This window comes from Aegilops tauschii, chromosome 2 (assembly GCF_002575655.3).
Source record: "Aegilops tauschii subsp. strangulata cultivar AL8/78 chromosome 2, Aet v6.0, whole genome shotgun sequence".
Lineage (NCBI taxonomy): Eukaryota > Viridiplantae > Streptophyta > Magnoliopsida > Poales > Poaceae > Aegilops > Aegilops tauschii.
Window position 1 is genome coordinate 2,673,350 of NC_053036.3, and position 23,153 is coordinate 2,696,502.

The 23,153-nt window shown below is 45.8% G+C and overlaps 2 protein-coding genes and 2 pseudogenes across 2 annotated transcripts; 2 read left to right on the plus strand and 2 right to left on the minus strand.

Annotated features, from left to right (window-relative positions):
- Nucleotides 1-708: 708 nt before the first annotated feature.
- On the minus strand, nt 709-1,438 carry LOC141041889 (noroxomaritidine synthase 2-like; annotated as a pseudogene).
- A 706-nt stretch (nt 1,439-2,144) lies between these two features.
- Nucleotides 2,145-4,015, plus strand: LOC109736045 (noroxomaritidine synthase 1-like). The gene has a single exon (XM_020295259.4). The coding sequence runs from the start codon at nt 2,276-2,278 to the stop codon at nt 3,818-3,820; it is 1,545 nt and encodes a 514-aa protein (XP_020150848.3). The 5' UTR covers nt 2,145-2,275; the 3' UTR covers nt 3,821-4,015.
- A 14,243-nt stretch (nt 4,016-18,258) lies between these two features.
- Nucleotides 18,259-23,153, plus strand: part of LOC109736044 (noroxomaritidine synthase 2-like) — a 76,329-nt pseudogene continuing 71,434 nt past the window's right edge.
- LOC141041890 (noroxomaritidine synthase 3-like) lies at nt 19,101-19,821 on the minus strand. Its single transcript, XM_073509456.1, has 2 exons — nt 19,523-19,821; nt 19,101-19,185 (listed from the first exon to the last, which is right to left on the minus strand). Exons 1-2 carry the CDS (start codon nt 19,819-19,821, stop codon nt 19,101-19,103), a joined length of 384 nt encoding a protein of 127 aa, XP_073365557.1.

A 23,153-nucleotide genomic window follows, 5' to 3' on the forward strand; every position in this document is an offset into this window, starting at 1 on the left:
CTGGCGAGGTGGTAGTCGACGATTGTGTGCTTTGCCATCAGTGATGCTCATGATAGTGACTGCTCCGGCGTGCGGCGGCTGCTTCGCTTCGTGACCGGACGACCTGTCCAGACGTATGAGGCTGGTTTGGGGCGCCCGGCTATAGATGTGCTAAGTTAACAAAATCCACCCTTTGTCAAAAATGCACGCACCTGAAGCGGGCATCCATGGATCGTTGCTACTAATTAGCATGCTTAGGTCATAGTGACAACACTGGAGGTTGTTAAACATTAAATCACATTTGAATGGTTAGATGTCTACATCTTGCGACCAATCAGGGAGCGTACGTCCTTGATGGGGGCCGACGGTCTTTTTCTTCTTTTGGTGAGCTCGACAAGGTAGCTGTATTCGTAATTTTTTTAACAACACAATGAGAACTTCAGTTATTGTGGGTTGATAACTTTAAGATGTGAAAAAATTTATCGGAACATATTCAGACAAAATCTAGTTAGGAAGCCCTTGATGATACGCAGCCAACAGTAAAGATATATGTAACTGACAGTGTAGTGCATAGTATAATCAATAAATAGGCATTACGGCCGTAGACAAATAGACCGATACTTCAACTACATCTACTACTATTACTTCACCCTAAAACCGCTATCCACCGTGCATCACAAAGTATCAAGTTAATAATAAACAGAGTAACGCTTTAAACAAAATGAAATAGACAAAGTAAAACCAATTAATATGACTCAGTTACACCCATTTACAATGATATAGTATCAAGACCATATCAAGACATCAAAGATGCACACAGCCAAAAAATTAAAAGAAAAATGAAAAAGCAAAGCTAATGGACAAGCAACAACACCATCCACGCATGTGCACACACAAGCAGTATTTTCTAGATAGCATGCACACACGCGACATTCCTCCTCTTGACAGTCACAGCGAACCCGTTCTTCATGTGGAGTATAACGGACAACTTCGGCTCCACGCTGTGCCCCGGTACGGCCTCAACGGCGAAGTTCCATAGCACGGCTGCGGCGATGGCCTTCATCTGCGTGAAGGCCACCTCCTTGCCGAGGCAGGTCCTAGGACCGGCGTTGAAGGCGATGAATTTGTAGGACGGCTCGTACCTCAGCTTCCCATCGTCGGTTACCCACCTCTCCGGCCTGAACTCCATGCAGTCCTTGCCCCACACGCCCTCCATCCTCCCCATGGAGTAGCAGTAGAGGAGTATCTTGTTGCCGGCCTTCAACTCGTGACCCCTTGGGAGCGTGTCGCCGGCTATTGCCGCCTTGTGCTAGAAGGGCACGGACGGGTAAAGCCTCAGCCACTTGCACCACGCTGCGTGCAGGTACACCAGGCTGCTGAGCTCGCTGACGTCGAACACCACCATGTCTTCCAGCTTCTTCGTGGCAGCGATCAGCACCAGCTCGTCCACGAAGGTAAGCGATGTATTGACGAGGATTGTGCATCATGGCAGCCTGTCTTTTTTCATCCCCGTTACCATAACTGAGTGGGCCTGCAATTTGCAGGTATAACAACATGTATAAGAATTGTGGTGGTACAGCCAAGCTCATTTCCTTTTCTCCCTGGACCTGGGCACCTGCCAGCCAAAAATCCCTGTCCACCTGCCCTTCTCCTTATCAAATGGGCACTAACAATCATCGCAACCAACGCGTATGGGACAGCTTGGTGGGAGTAATATGAACATCAAGGCAAAAGTATCAGGAACTAGTGGTACTCCTCATTTTATGCTAACCACCTGATACGATCATGATGTTTTGATACGGTGTGAAGCCGGCAATGCCAAAAATCTGCAAAAAAGAGAACAATGATGAAGACTATGTTGGTCTGGCTGTGTCAAAAATCAGGAAAATAAATTATGACAAAAATCCGGCAGTAGTTCATCATTTTATGCTAACCAAGTGACATGTTCATGATGCTTTGATACTATGTGAATCCGGCAGTTCCAAAAATCTGTGAAAAGGAAAACAATGACGAGAAGTCTCCGTGTGTGATTTGTCTCCCTGATTTTCTGTCTTTAATAATGACTGAAATCTGTATAATAATTATATGGTCAAGCAAAAGGACAATAGTAGCACCAATGGAGGATACTAACTAGTAGCACCAATGGAGGAAAAACTTACACGTGGGCATTGCTCGCTGCTAGTTTAGTACAGTACCATCAGACTTGGAGGGAACTTCTCTCTATATATGAAGCCATGCATAGCCAAGCATCTGTATTGAAGGATACGTCTAAGCATATCCCACACTACCGATAACAATGCCAATTCTGTTCTCGCAAGAGCTGCCCATCTACACACTACTAGTGCTGCTTGTTCTCCCCCTGTACTACTTGTACTCGAGGGCTAGTTGTAGATCAAATAACCCAGCAGTGCTCCCAACAAACTGGCCAATACTGCACATGCTCCCTTCCTTGGTGGCCAACCTCCATAACTTGCATGATTATTTCACCCTAGTCCTCGCTCGATCAGGCCACAGTTTCAGAGCGCACGGCCCACCCGGGACCGGGATGCGGTTGTTCGTCACATGCGATCCTGCCAACGTCCGGCACATCTTCACGACGAACTACACCAACTTCCCCAAGGGCGCAGAGTTTGCTGCAATCTTCGACATCATGAGCGGCAGCATCTTTACCATCGACGGTGAGCCAGCTCGTCGGCAGCGCACGAAAATCAAGAGCGTACTCAGCAGCCCGTGGTTGGTTGCTAGGATGGAGGCTGGCTGCCGCGACAAGGTGGAGAACAGCCTCCTCCCGTTGTTTACGCACATGGCCAGCACTGGCACCCCATTCAACGTGCAAGAACTAATGTCCAGGTTTATGTTTGACATGGCTACTATACCTCTCTTTGGCGTGGACCCTGGTCTCCTGTCCTGGGACATGCCGCCCATGGATGCCGCGGTTGCCATGGACACGATCATGGAGGTGGCCTTCTTCCGAGTCATGATGCCGTCTTCTTGTTGGAAGTTAATGAGGTGGCTAAATATTGGCACCGAGAGAAAGCTCCAAGTGGCACACAAGGTGCTAGGAGAGTTTGTCAGGGAGATGTTGGAGAGGAGGAAGATCAACACATGCCGTCTTGGTAATGCTGAGGAACAAGAGGGTGTGGATATTAGATCTTGCTTCATCAACGACCCAGACTACGCGGACGACGACTTGGCCCATGCGATGATCATTAGCTACATGCTCGCTGCAAGGGACACAGTTGGAACGACCTTGACATGGGTTTTCTACAACCTTGCGAAGAACCCTAGCATCGTTTCAATCATCCGCAACGAACTCTCACCCATTGCATCACACAAAGTAGCGTCCGGTGCCGGTGCCATGCTGATCTTTGAGCCGGACGAGACCAAATCTCTTGTCTATCTAAGAGCGGTCTTGTACGAGACTCTCAGGTTGTACCCACCAGCACCTCTCGAGCGCAAGATGGTGGCCGGCAATGATATCATGCCGAGTGGCCATGAGGTGCACACCGGCGACACCATCTTTATTTCTCTCTATTCCATGGGGAGAATGGAGGGTGTGTGGGGTAATGACTGCCTCGACTATAACCCAGATAGGTGGATCGTGAATGATGGCAACAACCTGAGGTACGTACCATCTCACAAGTTCTTAGCCTTCAACTCAGGCCCAAGGATGTGCCTCGGCAAGGACATTGCAATTATGCAGATGAAGACTATCATCGCCTCAACACTTTGGAACTTTGATGTGCAGTTGATGGAAGGGCAAAGCATCCAGCCCAAGCCGTCTTGTATACTGGAGATGAAAAATGGGCTCATAGTTAAGCTGAACAAGCGAGTCATTTAACATTAGACTCTCCTTATCTATAACCATACTTATGGACACCAGTACGTACAGCTTTACGTCGCACAACCACATTATTATCAAATTATAAGGGCACACATATATCGCATTTTATCTTTCATGTCATCGATAATGTATGTATGTGATGTTATGAATACAATTAATGTACGTATGTAAATGATGATATGAAATAGTGAACGTATGTGATCATATGCAAAATATATATATATATATATATATATATATATATATATATATATATATATATATATTATCTACAAGCAGTGGTAGTGACCACCTAATTATCTGTGTGCCACGTGTCCTTCCTGACCGATGTGCAAACGGGTTAGTGGATGAATAGTGATCCATTAACATTTCACTCTCGGTAGTTAGTTGAACAACACGCTAGTGGCCCGACCGCATGCACCGCATATCACTGCGTGGATAAGTGCAAGCTGCTTTTTTAAACACCGGATAAGGGTTATCTAGCGTGACTTACGTACTGCACTAACTAATATTCGATGCATACTCTATGGTATATCTGTTCCATACATATTCTAACCCCGCTGGATAGTCTCAATATACATACTCCATACACTATATATAGTATACTTTTCCAGCTATATTATAGGTACATACAATATACTTCAGAAAAAGTAGAATATATATACTCCATATATACTCTATATACAGTATACTCGTCGAGCTATATTATACATACTATATACTTCAGAAAAAGTAGAATATATATACTCCATAGTCATATATATTATGAAAAGTATGATAGAGTATGGTGTATAGAGTATGGCTGGTTACAGTTGTTGGAGGCATGGTGTATAGATCGAGTATGTACGCTCTTAAATTGGAGTATAGAGTATGATGTTTAATTGAGGTTTAGAGTATTAAGACAAGGATCGACTATGTCAATGGAATTAAAAAAGAGCGTATGTATACGTAATAGTAGTATGTTAGCGTGCATTCCGTGGAATTTCCCAGGCACTCTCACATGCACGCATATAGTATGTATATTAGAGAAAGGGAGTATGTAGATTACAAGAAGAGAGTATATGTGTGACGCCCCTGGTTCAATCGTACACTAATTATATACACAAATGTGTGCGATCAAGATCAAGGACTCACGGAAAGATATCACAACACAACTCTAGACACAAATTAAAATAATACAAGCTTTATGTTACAAGCCAGGGGACTCGAGGGCTCGAATACATAAGCTCAAAAACACAAGAGTCAGCGGAAGCAACAATATCTGATACAGACATAAGTTAGACAAGTTTGGCTTAAGAAGGCTAGCACAAAATCAACAACGATCGAAAAGGCAAGGCCTCCTGCCTGGGAGCCTCCTAACTACTCCTGGTCGTCGGCGGTCTCCACGTAGTAGTAGGCATCGACGGTGGCATCTGGCTCCTGGGCTCCGACATCTGGTTGCATCAACCGAAAAGAAAAAGGGGGAAAAGGGGGAGCAAAGCAACCGTGAGTACTCATCCAAAGTACTCGCAAGCAAGGATCTACACTACATATGCAACATTATTAAAGGAAGGCTGTATATGTGGACTGGGCTGCAGAAGTGCCAGAATAAGAGGGGGAAAAGCTAGCCCTATCGAAGACTAGCATCTTCTGGAAACCACCATCTTGCAGCAACAGGAGGGAGTAGAGTAGCATAAAGCAAAGTAGTAGTAGTGTTATCAACCTCGGCCGGAGATCCTTTCCCGACTCCCTGCGAGAAAGCAATCCCAGAGCCATACTATCCAGTTATCATCACAATCCATGTCTCATCTCAAGTATCCAGTTCTAGTTGTATCGATCGGGATACAACTCCAAGTGTCCGTTACGGTAGGACAGGCTATCGATACATGTTTTTTTCCCTGCAGGGGTGCACCAACTTACCCACCACGCTCGATTAACTCCGGCCGGACACACTTTCCTGGGTCATGCCCGGCCTCGGCCAAACAATACGCCGCAACCCGACCTAGGCTTAATAGAGAGGTCAAGCACGCCGGAGTAAACCTATGCCCCCAGGGGTCATGGGCCATCGCCCCGGGAACTACTGCACGTTGCGTGGGCGGCCGGTGAGCAGACCTAGCTACCTCCTTAAAAAAGGCGGGAGCTTACCAGTCCAACCCGGCGCGCGCCGCTCAATCGCATGACGTCTATTAAGCTTCGGCTGATGCATACGACGCAGAACGCCCATACTATGCCCACGTGATGGTTAGTGCTATCAGGCCAGAGGCCCCTCGGATCAAATATCCAAATCGTAGTGGATTATGAACGCGCGGTAACAAGCAGAGACTCACGAAAGATGTGACCCCGTCGCCCCGTCTCGAGGACCTGCGGCAAGGGCTAGGAATGCCCGGCCACGCCTCGTAATTATCTCGCGGGCACCTTCCAGGTCAACCCGACTCCACATCACTCGCAATTATGCTCGCGCGGATACCCGTCAGGGTCGACATGTCTTTAGTAACATGGTTCAGTGTAAAGTCATAGTAACCATAGTAACCGTGTGTCCAAACATCAAGGGGAAAACCCGAGGAATCACCCCCGGTGAATTCCACTCGATGTAATCATCAAGGTGAATGTAAGAGGGACCACCCTCAAGGTTCACACTTGAGGGGTTGCACGACAGAGTCGTACCGGAAGTGGTTAAGGCGGAATCACCCTCGATGACCACGACCGAATAGCTACACTACAGGGTTAACATCAGAAGTGCTGTAGAGGTCTCACCCTCGGCACTCGATAATAACCCAGTAGTGTCGAGCAACTAAGGGGAAAGTGATGTGCGGTGCCGGGGCCTGGTCTTCGATCCCGTTGATTGGGTCTTCAATGATGAAGCAAGGGCAACAAGGACAAGGTGGGGTCACTGATGGATCACTAACCAACCTATACTAAGCAGTTTAGGATAAGCAGTTAGGTAACAATGAGCAGGTTACAGAAGCAGGCTATGCATCAGAGTAGGAACAAACAATAACAGTAGCAAAATCTAATGCAAGCATGAGAGAATGGAATGGGCAATATCAGGATGATCAAAGGGGGGGGGGCTTGCCTGATTGCTCTGGCAAGGAGGGGGTCGTCGTCGACGTAGTCGATCACCGGGGCATCATTGGCCTCGGGGTCTATCGGAGAGAATAGGGGGAAGAAACAGTAAACATAAGCAAACAGATGCAATGCTAAGCATGACATGACGATAAGCAGAACTAGGGTCGACCTAACGTAGTACTACATGTTGCAGACGAAGGGGATAAACATCCGAGGATGAATTCCCGATGTTAGGTGGATTCCGGACAAAGGAAGAGAGGGGGAAGTTCCAAGTTCAGCATGCTAGGGGCATGTGACAAATGAACGGACCGCGTATTCGGATTCGTTGGATTTTTCTGAGCAACTTTCATGTAGAAAACATTTCCATCCGAGTTACGGTTTATTTTCTATGAATTTTTAAAGATTAAAGTATTTTCTGAAATTATTAATATTAACAGAAAAGGAATTATGACGTCAGCAGAGTGTCAACATGACATCAGCAGGTCAACAGACCCGCTGACTGGTCAAACTAGGATCGGTCTATCGTGAAGACGTACGACTACATCAACCATGTTGTCATAACGCTTCCGCTTACGGTCGATGAGGGTACGTAGACAACACTCTCCCCTCTCGTTGCTATGCATCACCATGATCTTGCGTGTGCGTAGGAATTTTTTTTGAAATTACTACGTTCCCCATCAGTGGCATCCGAGCCAGGTTTATGCGTAGATGTTATATGCACGAGTAGAACACAAGTGAGTTGTGGGCGATAATAGTCATACTGCTTACCAACATGTCATGCTTTGATTCGGCGGTATTGTTAGATGAAGCGGCCCGCACCGACATTACGCGTACGCTTACGCGAGACTGGTTCTACCGACGTGCTTCGCACACAAGTGGCTGGCGGGTGTCAGTTTCTCCAACTTTAGTTGAATCGAGTGTGGCTACGCCCGGTCCTTGTTGAAGGTTAAAACAGCACATACTTGATGAAAAACCGTTGTGGTTTTGATGCGTAGGTAAGAATGGTTCTTGCTCAGCCCGTAGCAGCCACGTAAAACTTGCAACAACAAAGTAGAGGATGTCTAACTTGTTTTTGCAGGGCTTGTTGTGATGTGATATGGTCAAGACATGATGCTAAATTTTATTGCATGAGATGATCATGTTTTGTTACAAAGTTATCGGCAACTCGCAGGAGCCATATGGTTGTCGCTTTATTGTATGAAATGCAATCGCCATGTAATTGCTTTACTTTATCACTAAGCGGTAGCGATAGTCGTAGAACCAATAGTTGGCGAGACGACAACGATGCTACGATGGAGATGAAGGTGCCGCGCCGGTGACGATGGTTTGGAGATGGAGATCAAAGGCACAAGATGATGATGGCCATATCATATCACTTATAATGATTGCATGTGATGTTTATCCTTTATGCATCTTATTTTGCTTAGTTCGACGGTAGCATTATAAGATGATCTCTCACTAAATTTCAAGGTATTAGTGTTCTCCCTGAGTATGCACCGTTGCGCAAGTTCGTCGTGCCGAGACACCACGTGATGATCGGGTGTGATAAGCTCTACATTCACATACAATGGGTGCAAGCCAGTTTTGCTCACGCAGAATACTCGGGTTAAACTTGACGAGCCTAGCATATGCAGATATGGCCTCGGAACACTGAGACCGAAAGGTCGAGCGTGAATCATACACTAGTACAAAACAGGGCTTTCGTCACAGGGCAGTTTTCACATTAGTCCCGGTTCAGTCACGAACCGGGACTAATGTGAGCATTGGTCCCGGTTCGTGCGGCTAAAGCATTAGTCCCGGTTCACCTGGGCCCTTTAGTCCCGGTTCGTGCCACGAACCGGGACTAAAGGGTGCGATGCCCATTAGTACCGGTTGGTGGCACCAACCGGTACTAATGGGCTTTGAGGCATTAGTACCGGTTCATGGCACGAACCGGTACTAAAGGTCTCATTTTCAAACTCTACCCCCCCCCCCCCCGGTGGATCGCCTTTTCAGTTTTAGAAAAAACAAAAGAAAATGATGGAAATGTCAAAAAAATAAAATAAAATAAGTTTCCCATGTGATATGTGGTCTAGTTGTTGGGAAAATTAACATATATGAATTTCGACTTTATTTGCAAAATCTCTCTGGAATTTCTTAAAATGGGCATAACTTTTGCATACGAACTCGGATGAAAAAGTTTTACTAAATAATTATACGGGGCTTTTAAGATACGGGGCTTTTAAGATCTGGAGAGGCAAAAAAATTCAAATTGTGGTCAAACTGTGGTCAAACAATGGTCAAACTAATTATTCTAGAATATTAGTGTTACTAAATAATTATTTCAGTTTTTTTGAATTTTGGTCAAATCTGGTCAAGCTGTGGTCAAACAATGGTCAAACTGTGGTCAAACAATGGTCAAACTAATTATTCCAGAAATATTAGTGTTACTAAATAATTATTGTTTTTTAAAACAATAGTTTCAAACTCAAACAGTGAAATGTGTCACTTCATGCTCAAGCTAAATTCCTGAGGGTTAATAGAATTGACATCTTACTATTGTCAGGAAAACAACAAGTGCAGACTTGGAAACAAGGGAGAATAGAACCCGGAAGTTAAGCGTGCTCAGGCTGGAGTAGTGAGAGGATGGGTGACTGTCCGGGAAGTTAGATGATTTGGAATGATGAGGGGTGATTAGAGATTAGAGGATAAATTGAGCAGTGATGAGGGGTGGTGATTAGAGATTAGAGGTTAAAATAATTCAGAAATTTGAAAATCAAAAAAAAATCGCACAAAAAAATCATAAAATTTCCTTTAGTCCCGGTTGGGTTGGTAACACCAACCGGGACTAAAGGTGGAGCTCCAGGCTGCGTCCACTTGGACGGCCTTTAGTCCCGGTTCGTGTAAGAACCGGGACTAAAGGGGGGAGGCATTAGTAACGACCCTTTAGTCCCGGTTCAAAAACCGGGACTAAAGGCCCTTACCAACCGGGACAAAAGCCCCCTTTTCTACTAGTGATATAGTAGATATGATCAACATAGTGATGTTCATCATTGAAAACTACTCCATCTCACGTGATGATCGGACATGGTTTAGTTGATTTGGATCACGTGATCACTTAGATGATTAGAGGGATGTCTATCTAAGTGGGAGTTCTTAAGTAATTTGATTAATTGAACTTTAATTTATCATGAACTTAGTACCTGATAGTATTTTGCATTTCTATGTTGTTGGACGTAGATGGCCCCTGCTGTTGTTCCGTTGCATTTTAATGCGTTCCTAGAGAAGAAAGCTAAGTTGAAAGCTGATGGTAGCAACTACACAGACTGGGTCTGTAACTTGAGGATTATCCTCATTGCTGCACAGAAAAATTACGTCCTAGAAGCACCGCTAGGTGCCAAACCCGCCGCAGGAGCAACACCAGATGTTATGAACGTCTCGCAGAGCAAATCTGATGACTACTCGATAGTTCAGTGTGCCATGCTTTACGGCTTAGAACCGAGACTTCAACGATGTTTTGAACGTGATGGAGCATATGATATGTTCTAGGAGTTGAAATTAATATTTCAAACAAATGCCCGGATTGAGAGATATGAAGTCTCTAATAAGTTCTACAGCTGCAAGATGGAGGAGAATAGTTCTATCAGTGAGCATATACTCAAAATGTCTGGGTATAACAATCACTTGATTCAACTGGGAGTTAATCTTCCTGATGATAGTGTCATTGACAGAATTCTTCAATCACTGCCACCAAGCTACAAGAGCTTCGTGATGAACTATAACATGCAAGGGATGGATAACACAATTCCTGAGCTGTTCGCAATGCTAAAGGCTGCGGAGGTAGAAATCAAGAAGGAGCATCAAGTGTTGATGGTCAACAAGACCACCAGTTTCAAGAAAAAGGGTAAAGGGAAGAAGGGGAACTTCAAGAAGAACGGCAAGCAAGTTGCTACTCAAGTGAAGAAGCTCAAGTCTGGACCTAAGCCTGAGACTGAGTGCTTCTACTGCAAAGGGACTGGTCACTTGAAGCGGAACTACCCCAAGTATTTGGCGGATAAGAAGGATGGCAAGCTGAACAAAGGTATATATGATATACATGTTATTTATGTGTACCTTACTAATGCTCGCAGTAGCATCTGGATATTTGATACTGGTTCTGTTGCTAATATTTGCAACTCGAAACAGGGACTACGGATTAAGCGAAGATTGGCTAAGGACGAGGTGACGATGCGCGTGGGAAATGGTTCCAAAGTCGATGTGATCGCGGTCGGCACGCTACCTCTACATCTACCTTCGGGATTAATTTTAGACCTGAATAATTGTTATTTGGTGCCAGCGGTAAGCATGAACATTATATCTGGATCTTGTTTGATGCGAGACGGTTATTCATTTAAATCAGAGAATAATGTTGTTCTATTTATATAAGTATATATTTTATGGTCATGCACCCTTGAAGAGTGGTCTATTCTTATTGAATCTCGATAGTAGTGACACACATATTCATAATATTGAAGCCAAAAGATGCAGAGTTGATAATGATATTGCAACATATTTGTGGCACTGCCGTTTAGGTCATATTGGTGTAAAGCGCATGAAGAAACTCCATTCTGATGGAATTTTGGAATCAATTGATTATGTATCACTTGGTACTTGCGAACCATGCCTCATGGGCAAGATGACTAAAACTCCGTTCTCCGGAACAATGGAGCGAGCAACAGATTTGTTGGAAATCATACATACTGATGTATGTGGTCCGATGAATGTTGAGGTTCGCGGCGAGTATCGGTATTTTCTCACCTTCACAGATGATTTGAGTAGATATGGGTATATCTACTTGATGAAACATAAGTCTGAAACATTTGAAAAGTTCAAAGAATTTCAGAGTGAAGTGGAAAATCATCGTAACAAGAAAATATAGTTTCTACGATCTGATCGTGGAGGAGAATATTTGAGTTACGAGTTTGGTCTTCATTTGAAACAATGCGGAATAGTTTCGCAACTCACGCCACCCGGAACACTACAGCGTAATGGTGTGTCCAAACGTTGTAATCGTACTTTACTAGATATGGTGCGATCTATGATGTCTCTTACTGATTTACCGCTACCGTTTTGGGGTTATGCTTTAGAGACGGCTGCATTCACGTTAAACAGGGCAACATCTAAATTCGTTGAGACGACACCTTATGAACTGTAGTTTGGCAAGAAACCAAAGTTGTCGTTTCTTAAAGTTTGGGGCTGCGATGCTTATGTGAAAAAACTTCAACCTGATAAGCTCGAACCCAAATCGGAGAAATGTGTCTTCATAGGATACCCAAAGAAGACTGTTGGGTACACCTTATATCACAGATCCGAAGGCAAAACATTCGTTGCTAAGAATGGGTCCTTTCTAGAGAAGGAGTTTCTCTCGAAAGAAGTGAGTGGGAGGAAAGTAGCTAGAACTTGATGAGGTAACTGTACCTGCTCCCTTATTGGAAAATAGTTCATCACAGAAATCTGTTCCTGTGTCTCCTACACCAATTAGTGAGGAAGATAATGATGATGATCATGTAACTTCACATCAAGTTACTACCGAACCTTCTAGGTCAACCAAAGAAAGATCTGCACCAGAGTGGTACGGTAATCCTGTTTTGGAGGTCATGTTACTTGACCATGACGAACCTACAAACTATGAGGAAGCGATGATGAGCCCAGATTCTGCAAAATGGCTTGAGGCCATGAAATCTGAGATGGGATCCATGTATGAGAAGAAAGTGTGGACTTTGGTTGACTTGCCCATTGATCGGCAAGCCATTGAGAATAAATGAATCTTCAAGAAGAAGACTGACGCTAACGGTAATGTTACTGTCTACAAAGCTCGACTTGTTGCGAAAGGTTTTCGACAAGTTCAAAGAGTTGACTACGATGAGACCTTCTCACCCGTAGCGATGCTTAAGTCCGTCCGAATCATGTTAGCAATTGCTGCATTTTATGATTATGAAATTTGGCAAATGGATGTAAAGACTGCGTTCCTGAATGGATTTCTGGAAGAAGAATTGTATATAATGCAACCTGAAGGTTTTATCTATCCAAAGGATGCTAACAAAGTGTGCAAGCTCCAGCGACCCATTTATGGACTGGTGCAAGCATCTCGGAGTTGGAATAAACGCTTTGATAATGTGATCAAAGCATATGGTTTTATACAGACTTTTGGAGAAACCTGTATTTACAAGAAAGTGAGTGCGAGCTCTGTAGCATTTCTAATATTATATGTGGATGACATATTGCTGATTGGAAATGATATAAAATTTCTGGATAGCATAAAAGGATACTTGAACAAGAGTTTTTCAATGAAAGACCTCGGTGCAGCTGCTTATATATTAGGCATCAAGATCTATAGAGATAGATCAAGACGCTTAATTGGACTTTCACAAAGCACATACCTTGATAAAGTTTTGAAAAAGTTCAAAATGGATCAAGCAAACAAAGGGTTCTTGCCTGTATTACAAGGTGTGAAGTTGAGTAAGACTCAATGCCCGACCACTGCAGAAGATAGAGAGAAAATGAAAGTTGTTCCCTATGCTTCAGCCATAGGCTCTATCATGTATGCAATGTTGTGTACCAGACCTGATGTGTGCCTTGCTATCAGTTTAGCAGGGAGGTACCAAAGTAATCCAGGAGTGGATTAGTGGACAGCGGTCAAGAACATCCTGAAATACCTGAAAAGTACTAAGGATATGTATCTCCTTTATGGAGGTGACAAAGAGCTCGTCGTAAATGGTTACGTCGATGCAAGCTTTGACACATATCCGGATGACTCTAAGTCACAAACCGGATACGTGTTTATATTGAACGGTGGAGCTGTCAGTTGGAGCAGTTCTAAGCAAAGTGTTGTGGCTGGATCTACGTGTGAAGCGGAGTACATTGCGGCTTCGGAAGCAGCAAATGAAGGAGTTCATATCCGATCTAGGTGTCATACATAGTGCATCGGGTCCAATAAAAATCTTTTGTCACAATACTGGTGCAATTGCCTTGGCAAAGGAATCCAGATTTCACAAAAGAACCAAGCACATCAAGAGACGCTTCAATTCCATCCACGATCAAGTCAAGGAGGGAGACATAGAGATTTGCAAGATACATACGGATCTGAATGTTGCAGACCCATTGACTAAGCCTCTCTCACGAGCAAAACATGATCAGCACCAAGACTCCATGGGTGTTAGAATCATTACTGTGTAATCAAGATTTTTGACTCTAGTGCAAGTGGGAGACTAAAGGAAATATGCCCTAGAGACAATAATAAAGTTGTTATTTATATTTCCTTATATCATGATTAATGTTTATTATTCATGCTATAATTGTATTAACCGGAAACTTAGTACATCTGTGAATACATAGACAAACAGAGTGTCACTAGTATGCCTCTACTTAACTAGCTTGTTGAATCAAAGATGGTTATGTTTCCTAGCCATAGACATGAGTTGTCATTTGATTAACGGGATCACATCATTAGAGAATGATGTGATTGACTTGACCCATTCCGTTAGCTTAGCACTTGATCGTTTAGTATATTGCTATTGCTTTCTTCATGACTTATACATGTTCCTATGACTATGAGATTATGCAACTCCCGAATACTGGAGGAACACTTTGTGTGCTACCAAACGTCACAACGTAACTGGGTGATTATAACAGTGCTCTACAGGTGTCTCCGATGGTACTTGTTGAGTTGGCATAGATCGAGATTAGGATTTGTCACTCCGATTGTCGGAGAGGTATCTCTGGGCCCTCTCGGTAATTCACATCACTATAAGCCTTGCAAGAAATGTGACTAATGAGTTAGTTGTGGGATGATGCATTACGGAACGAGTAAAGAGAGATGTCGGTAACGAGATTGAACTAGGTATTGAGATACCGACGATCGAATATCGGGCAAGTAACATACCGATGACAAAGGGAACAACGTATGTTGTTATGCGGTTCGACCGATAAAGATCTTCATAGAATATGTGGGAGCCAATATGAACATCCAGGTTCGCTATTGGTTATTGACCAGAGACGTGTCTCAGTCATGTCTACATAGTTCTCGAACCCGTAGGGTCCGCATGCTTAACGTTCGGTGAAGATCGGTATTATGAGTTTATGTGTTTTGATGTACCGAAGATAGTTCGGAGTCCTGGATGTGATCACGGACATGACGAGGAGTCTCGAAATGGTCGAGACATAAAGATTGATATATTGGATGACTATATTCGGACACCGCAAGTGTTCCGGGTGGTTTCGTGTAAAACCAGAGTGCCGGAGGGGTTACCAGAACCCCCCGGGAGAACTAATGGGCCACATGGGCCTTAGTAGAGAGAGAGAGAGAGAGGGCCAGCTAGGGCCACTAGTAGAAAAAGGACCTAATGTGAGACACATTAGTCTCGGTTTGATTTTGGCCCGGTACTAATGGTACCATTAGTGCCGGTTCGAACGGCTATGCATTAATGCCGCTTCGTGTTGAACCTTTAGTACCGGTTCGTGTTGAACCTTTAGTACCGGTTCGTGCCACGAACCGGTACTAAAGGGGTGGTGGCAGGCTGGCGTCAGGCCGGGGCCCCACGATCACCTTTAGTACCGGTTCGTGGCACAAACCGGTACTAAAGGGCTAACCTTTAGTACCGGTTGGGCAATTTTCAAACTCTACCCCCCCCCCCCCCCCCGTGATTAGAGACTATATCATCAAATAATTCAGAAGATTGAAAATCGAAAAAAAATTCAAATTTTTTTCCAAAATTTTTAGAAAAATATTTCAAAAAAAAACCTTTAGTACCGGTTGGTCCCCCATACCACAGCGCGAGCTCACGCCACGTGGTGGGCCTTTAGTGGCGGTTCGTGCCGAACCGGTACTAAAGGGGGGGCCTTTAGTCCCCACTCTTTAGTGCCGGTTGCAGAACCGACACTAAAGGCCCTTACGAACCGGTGATAAAGCTTTGTTTTCTACTAGTGGACAGGCCACGCGCCCCCTCCCTCTCTGGTCCGAATTGGACTAGGGAAGGGGGGCGGCATTCCCCCTCCTAGTAGGAGTAGGAAAGGGGAGTCCTACTCCTACTAGGAGGAGGACTCCTCTCCTGGCGCGCCACAAGGGCCGGCCGGCCTCCCCCTTGCTCCTATATATACGGGGGCAGGGGGCACCCTAGGACACACAAGTTGATCATTGATCTCTTAGCCGTGTGCGGTGCCCCCCACCACCATAATCCACCTCGGTCATATCGTTGCAGTCCTTAGGCGAAGCCCTGCGCCGGTAGCTTCATCATCACCGTCATCACGCCGTCGTGCTGACGAAGCTCTCCCTCGACACTCTGCTGGATCGTGAGTTCGTGGGACGTCACCGAGCCGAACGTGTGCAGATCGCGGAGGTGTCGTACTTTCGGTACTAGGATCGGTCGATCGTGAAGACATACGACTACATCAACCGCGTTGTCATAACGCTTTCTCTTACGGTCTATGAGGGTACGTAGACAACACTCTCCCCTCTCGTTTCTATGCATCACCATGATCTTACGTGTGCGTAGGAATTTTTTGAAATTACTACGATTCCCCATCAGCAAGTTGCTGCCCCAATCGGGCGCATGGTTCAGCAACTCGCCACTCCAAATCAGCTCGCGGAGGAGCGGCGATTGCTCCAGGCCGGCACGACTGGGAGCACGGCGACATGGGCATGGACGACGCCGCGTCGGACCACCCCTCTAGTGCCTATGACCACGCCATCCGCCATCGACGCGTGAGTACAACTTCAGTGTTCAGACAGGGCTGTACGGGCGTCATGCTCGTGTGATCAGGCCACTATAGCTGTTTGTGTGACAGTGACTATATTGGTAGGGAAGAGGATGAAGGAAACATTGTTTCAGTACTAATAGTATACATTTTCAAAGATATTGAAATATTTTGATATATGGCTGAAATTGCTAATAGACTCGCCGGCGGTGTAGAACACACACACCCACTCACCGGCGGTGTAACTAAAAGGTCGCCCTAACACTAGAGAAGAGGATAACCGGCCAGTGCAACCAACTGTCCAAGGTTTGAAGTTATCAAGTCCATACACATACATGAAATGGGCCTGCATAGATCTTTTCTATTCTAATTAGCATTATTAACTCGTACTGACAATAGCAGAGATTGTTAGACATTAAATTGCGGTTGATCGGTTGTTTTGTGGACCAACATGGAGTACCTGAAATATTGGTTGAATGTATACATCTTGCGGTATCTTTCTTCTTTTGGATAAGGTTGATAGGGTAGCTAAATTATCTGCCCGAAACAATATATTTCAACACTTTTCCTCATCTGTAGACTCATTCCTTTTTTTAGAAAAGGAGGATGACCCCCGGCCTCTGCATCTGGGCGATGCATACGGCCACTTTATTAATTATTCTCACAAGACCTTACAAAGTCATACAACAGCAAGACTAAAGCCACCGTCTAAGCAAGAACTGTCGTTACACCTATCCAATTGATGAAGGGGCGCAGATAGCCTGGGCCTAATACCAAACAGACATCGCAGCCAAACCTAAACATCTAAGACCTGAGGTCCCAACCAGGACGCCTGCCTGGTATGGGGCACCTACCAGTCTGGCGCACTCCTCAACCAGGACGCCTGCCGGGTCTAGACTCACTCCTAACAGGGCCTCACTATCGATGGAAACTTCACCTTCCATTAAAAGAATATTCCACCTACATTGAATTTGTGATTTAACTACTTGCACCAAAAATCCGAACTGTTGAAGGGAGTTGAACAATATTTTTCAACACTCCCCCTCATCTATAGGCTGGAATCAATGTAGGCCGCATAATCTGTTTTTTATATTGTGTTTGCAGGATATTGAACTTAAAAACTTTTGGCTCTAATACCATATTGAAGGAGCTATTGAGAAGCTGTTAGTGCTCGTCAGGGCTTTGAGATGGCCTACAGTAGACGGAGAGGCTCATAGGGAGAAGATCCGGCATGTTGCGGCGGCAGCGGCGACGGAGCTCGATTCCAGCGACCATCTCGGAGTGAGGCAGGAGGGCGGTGAGAGCGGAGGAGGCGGCGGGGTGTCGACAGGGTTGTCGACTGAAGCAACGCCAGTGACAAAGCCGCGCGGTGTGGGGATGACATGGGCGCGGGTTGGGGGGTGGCAAAATCTTTCACTCGGCGGGTGGGCTGCCTGACTAAATTTAGGAGTCGGGGCGGCCATGATGGATAAATTATCTTCGTCTAACAGGGATAGGGGTTCGGTTAAGTATTGTTTCGAGAAGGAAACCCGATTTTTTACCTCTAACGCTTTTAGGGAATCAGTTAGAGATGCTTTTACATCAGCACATGATATAACTAAATGCAAATTCATCGGGTCCATGCACGTACGTGAAGCTCCACAGGGTCGCACCAGGGCTCCCAAGTCCGGCGACCCAGGGAATCTCCAGCCTCCTCATCTCCCCTCACCGCCGTCGGGAGACGTCGCCGGGCAAAGCCCGGGTGCCGTGGGCGGCGGTTGGGGCGGTGCACGTGCACAGCTGGGTCAGATCTGGAGCTCTCGTGGGCTGCAGGTGAGGCGCTCCATGCGTGGTCAATGCTTCATGAATGCGGCAGTGCATGGACGATGGAAGGCTTGCAAGGCTATGTTGCATGCTTGCAGCCGGCCAGGGGCGTTCTAGGCTGCGATCCTACAGTTCATCCCGATCCTCATACGAGCAGGGATTGATCGTCTCGGCCACATCCTCAGTTTTATGTGTTGGATCCCTTCTACAGGATTCGGGGAGTACCTTCCTCTTCATGGCGCGGGAACCAAATCGGGGGCCATGGCCAGAAAGGTTTGGCTCGACCGTGCCTGCCACGGTTGGATGCGGTGCAGACTCCAGTGGCGGCTGCATGGCTGCACATCGGTGATGATGATCTGTGTTTTCTGCTCCTCTTCCTAGCCATGTTGGCCCCTAGGCCGATGGGATGAGCAAGACTCTCTCTGGCGAGGTGGTAGTCGATGACTGTGTGCTTTGCCATCAGTGATGCTCATGATAGTGACTGCTCCGGCGTGCGGCGGCTGCTTCGCTTCGTGACCGGACGACCTGTCCAGACGTATGAGGCTGGTTTGGGGCGCCCGGCTGTAGATGTGCTAAGTTAACAAAATCCACCCTTTGTCAAAAATGCACGCACCTGAAGCGGGCATCCATGGATCGTTGCTACTAATTAGCATGCTTAGGTCATAGTGACAACACTGGAGGTTGTTAAACATTAAATCACATTTGAATGGTTAGATGTCTACATCTTGCGACCAATCAGGGAGCGTACGTCCTTGATGGGGGCCGACGGTCTTTTTCTTCTTTTGGTGAGCTCGACAAGGTAGCTGTATTCGTAATTTTTTTAACAACACAATGAGAACTTCAGTTATTGTGGGTTGATAACTTTAAGATGTGAAAAAATTTATCGGAACATATTCAGACAAAATCTAGTTAAACAGAGTAACGCTTTAAACAAAATGACATAGACAAAGTAAAACCAATTAATATGACTCAGTTACACCCATTTACAATGATATAGTATCAAGACCATATCAAGACATCAAAGATGCACACAGCCAAAAAATTAAAAGAAAAATGAAAAAGCAAAGCTAATGGACAAGCAACAACACCATCCACGCATGTGCACACACAAGCAGTATTTTCTAGATAGCATGCACACACGCGACATTCCTCCTCTTGACAGTCACAGCGAACCCGTTCTTCATGTGGAGTATAACGGACAACTTCGGCTCCACGCTGTGCCCCGGTACGGCCTCAACGGCGAAGTTCCATAGCACGGCTGCGGCGATGGCCTTCATCTGCGTGAAGGCCACCTCCTTGCCGAGGCAGGTCCTAGGACCGGCGTTGAAGGCGATGAATTTGTAGGACGGCTCGTACCTCAGCTTCCCATCGTCGGTTACCCACCTCTCCGGCCTGAACTCCATGCAGTCCTTGCCCCACACGCCCTCCATCCTCCCCATGGAGTAGCAGTAGAGGAGTATCTTGTCGCCGGCCTTCAACTCGTGACCCCTTGGGAGCGTGTCGCCGGCTATTGCCGCCTTGTGCTAGAAGGGCACGGACGGGTAAAGCCTCAGCCACTTGCACCGCGCTGCGTGCAGGTACACCAGGCTGCTGAGCTCGCTGACGGCGAACACCACCATGTCTTCCAGCTTCTTCATGGCAGCGATCAGCACCAGCTCGTCCACGAAGGTAGGCGATGTATTGACGAGGATTGTGCATCATGGCAGCCTGTCTTTTTTCATCCCCGTTACCATAACTGAGTGGGCCTGCAATTTGCAGGTATAACAACATGTACAAGAATTGTGGTGGTACAGCCAAGCTCATTTCCTTTTCTCCCTGGACCTGGGCACCTGCCAGCCAAAAATCCCTGTCCACCTGCCCTTCTCCTTATCAAATGGGCACTAACAATGATCGCAACCAACGCGTATGGGACAGCTTGGTGGGAGTAATATGAACATCAAGGCAAAAGTATCAGGAACTAGTGGTACTCCTCATTTTATGCTAACCACCTGATACGATCATGATGTTTTGATACTGTGTGAAGCCGGAAATGCCAAAAATCTGCAAAAAAGAAAACAATGATGAAGACTATGTTGGTCTGGCTGTGTCAAAAATCAGGAAAATAAATTATGGCAAAAATCCGGCAGTAGTTCATCATTCTATGCTAACCAAGTGACATGTTCATGATGCTTTGATACTATGTGAATCCGGCAGTTCCAAAAATCTGTGAAAAAGAAAACAATGACGAGAAGTCTCCGTGTGTGATTTGTCTCCCTGATTTTCTGTCTTTAATAATGACTGAAATCTGTATAATAATTATTTGGTCAAGCAAAAGGACAATAGTAGCACCAATGGAGGATACTAACTAGTAGCACCAATGGAGGAAAAACTTACACGTGGGCATTGCTCGCTGCTAGTTTAGTACAGTACCATCAGACTTGGAGGGAACTTCTCTCTATATATGAAGCCATGCATAGCCAAGCATCTGTATTGAAGGATACGTCTAAGCATATCCCACACTACCGATAACAATGCCAATTCTGTTCTCGCAAGAGCTGCCCATCTACACACTACTAGTGCTGCTTGTTCTCCCCCTGTACTACTTGTACTCGAGGGCTAGTTGTAGATCAAATAACCCAGCAGTGCTCCCAACAAACTGGCCAATACTGCACATGCTCCCTTCCTTGGTGGCCAACCTCCATAACTTGCATGATTATTTCACCCTAGTCCTCGCTCGATCAGGCCACAGTTTCAGAGCGCACGGCCCACCCGGGACCGGGATGCGGTTGTTCGTCACATGCGATCCTGCCAACGTCCGGCACATCTTCACGACGAACTACACCAACTTCCCCAAGGGCGCAGAGTTTGCTGCAATCTTCGACATCATGAGCGGCAGCATCTTTACCATCGACGGTGAGCCAGCTCGTCGGCAGCGCACGAAAATCAAGAGCGTACTCAGCAGCCCGTGGTTGGTTGCTAGGATGGAGGCTGGCTGCCGCGACAAGGTGGAGAACAGCCTCCTCCCGTTGTTTACGCACATGGCCAGCACTGGCACCCCATTCAACGTGCAAGAACTAATGTCCAGGTTTATGTTTGACATGGCTACTATACCTCTCTTTGGCGTGGACCCTGGTCTCCTGTCCTGGGACATGCCGCCCATGGATGCCGCGGTTGCCATGGACACGATCATGGAGGTGGCCTTCTTCCGAGTCATGATGCCGTCTTCTTGTTGGAAGTTAATGAGGTGGCTAAATATTGGCACCGAGAGAATGTTGGGGAACGTAGTAATTTCAAAAAAATTCCTACGCACACGCAAAATCATGGTGATGCATAGCAACGAGAGGGGAGAGTGTTGTCCACGTACCCTCGTAGACCGAAAGCGGAAGCGTTATCACAACGCGGTTGATGTAGTCGTACGTCTTCACGATCCGACCGATCAAGTACCGAACGCACGGCACCTCTGAGTTCTACACACGTTCAGCTCGATGACGTCCCTCGAACTCCGATCCAGCCGAGTGTTGAGGGAGAGTTTCGTCAGCACCATGTGGGTTAAAAGCAGGAAGGCGCTAACATATTGCACAGTCATGATATCCAGGTAGGTCAGAGGATAACCTGTCAATTATGTTGGCAACAACGTTGGTACCAAGGGCGAGGGACGAAGAGAACCATTTTTCTGCTCGCAAGGCGAGGCGGACCAATAGGCAAAGTTCTCGTCCATCGGCGGCTACCGTGATGTCATCAACAATAGTAACAGGGTCTTACTGACAGAGTTGTACACCGAGGTGCTTACTTAAGCAGGGATTTATCTCTGCTCAGACAAGTTAGATTACAAGAAAGGTGAAACAAACAATGGAAAGGGAAAATGTGATTATTACGATAATCACACCTATGGAAAGGAAAGGTGTTTATACCCAAGTATTAGAGTATAACTTTCCCAAGGAAAGGCAGAGCATGATAGGGCTCCAAGTATTAAACCATTTAGACAAAGGGGCAAGGAATTTATGAGGTTTACCCATACAACGGTGTGAGGGTAATTAAACGAGAAACATTTTGTATTATGCTTCCGATGTCCTTGTTGATATTCGGAAGACCACAGTCATGGCTCGATGCAGCAACGATATGGTGTCAAGTAAAGATTGGGTTCAAAGATCTCAAGAGATACCGAGAAACAATTCCAAGATTATCTCAGAACATAAGGAATAGCCAAGCACAACCAGGTCTATGTTGGCAGAAAAATCAAGATGTCATTGATGATATCTCAAATCATCGAGGGGCAGGGTGGTATTTCTAGCCATGAATTCAATTGTCATCTCAACAGAAGTCAAAATGTTGATGCTGATCACGACACATTTGTCGAGAGGCTCTATGAAGATGCCATCGAGGAGCGATGCCATCAAGCAATAGGAAGGATGAAGCGAAAGGCTATTGGAACCACGGATACGACACAAGCTCAAATTCAAGCTTGTTGTTCGAGGTGAAATGATAAAATGAGGAAGATCGACGTAAGCTTAGCTCATCGTCGAAAATTGTGCTCCGGGAAGAAGAACCAGGTAGCACAGTTAAAATTTGGCACGAAATGATATAGCCGATCAGGCTAGGAATGACTTCAAGGATTATTAAACTCGTAAGCAATGAAAATTACTTAGAGTTCTTGAGTCGGAGTGTGGAATCGATTCACTTACGGTGTTCTCGGTTGACAAACAACCCAGATCCCATGAAGTGACAAAGACAGGGTAAGGTAGTACTTCATCAAAAGTTCATAAGATGTAGTGCAATGACATGATATCCTCGA

Excerpts from the sequence above, each read along its gene's own strand:
- LOC141041890 (XM_073509456.1), bottom strand. The coding sequence starts at position 19,821 with ATGGGGAGGATGGAGGGCGTGTGGGGCAAGGACTGCATGGAGTTCAGG. Across the intron at positions 19,186-19,522 it reads GTCAAGAGGAGGAATGTCGC|CTACCTTGTCGAGCTCACCA; the intron begins GTGTGTGCATGC and ends TTACGAATACAG.
- LOC109736045 (XM_020295259.4), top strand. The coding sequence starts at position 2,276 with ATGCCAATTCTGTTCTCGCAAGAGCTGCCCATCTACACACTACTAGTG.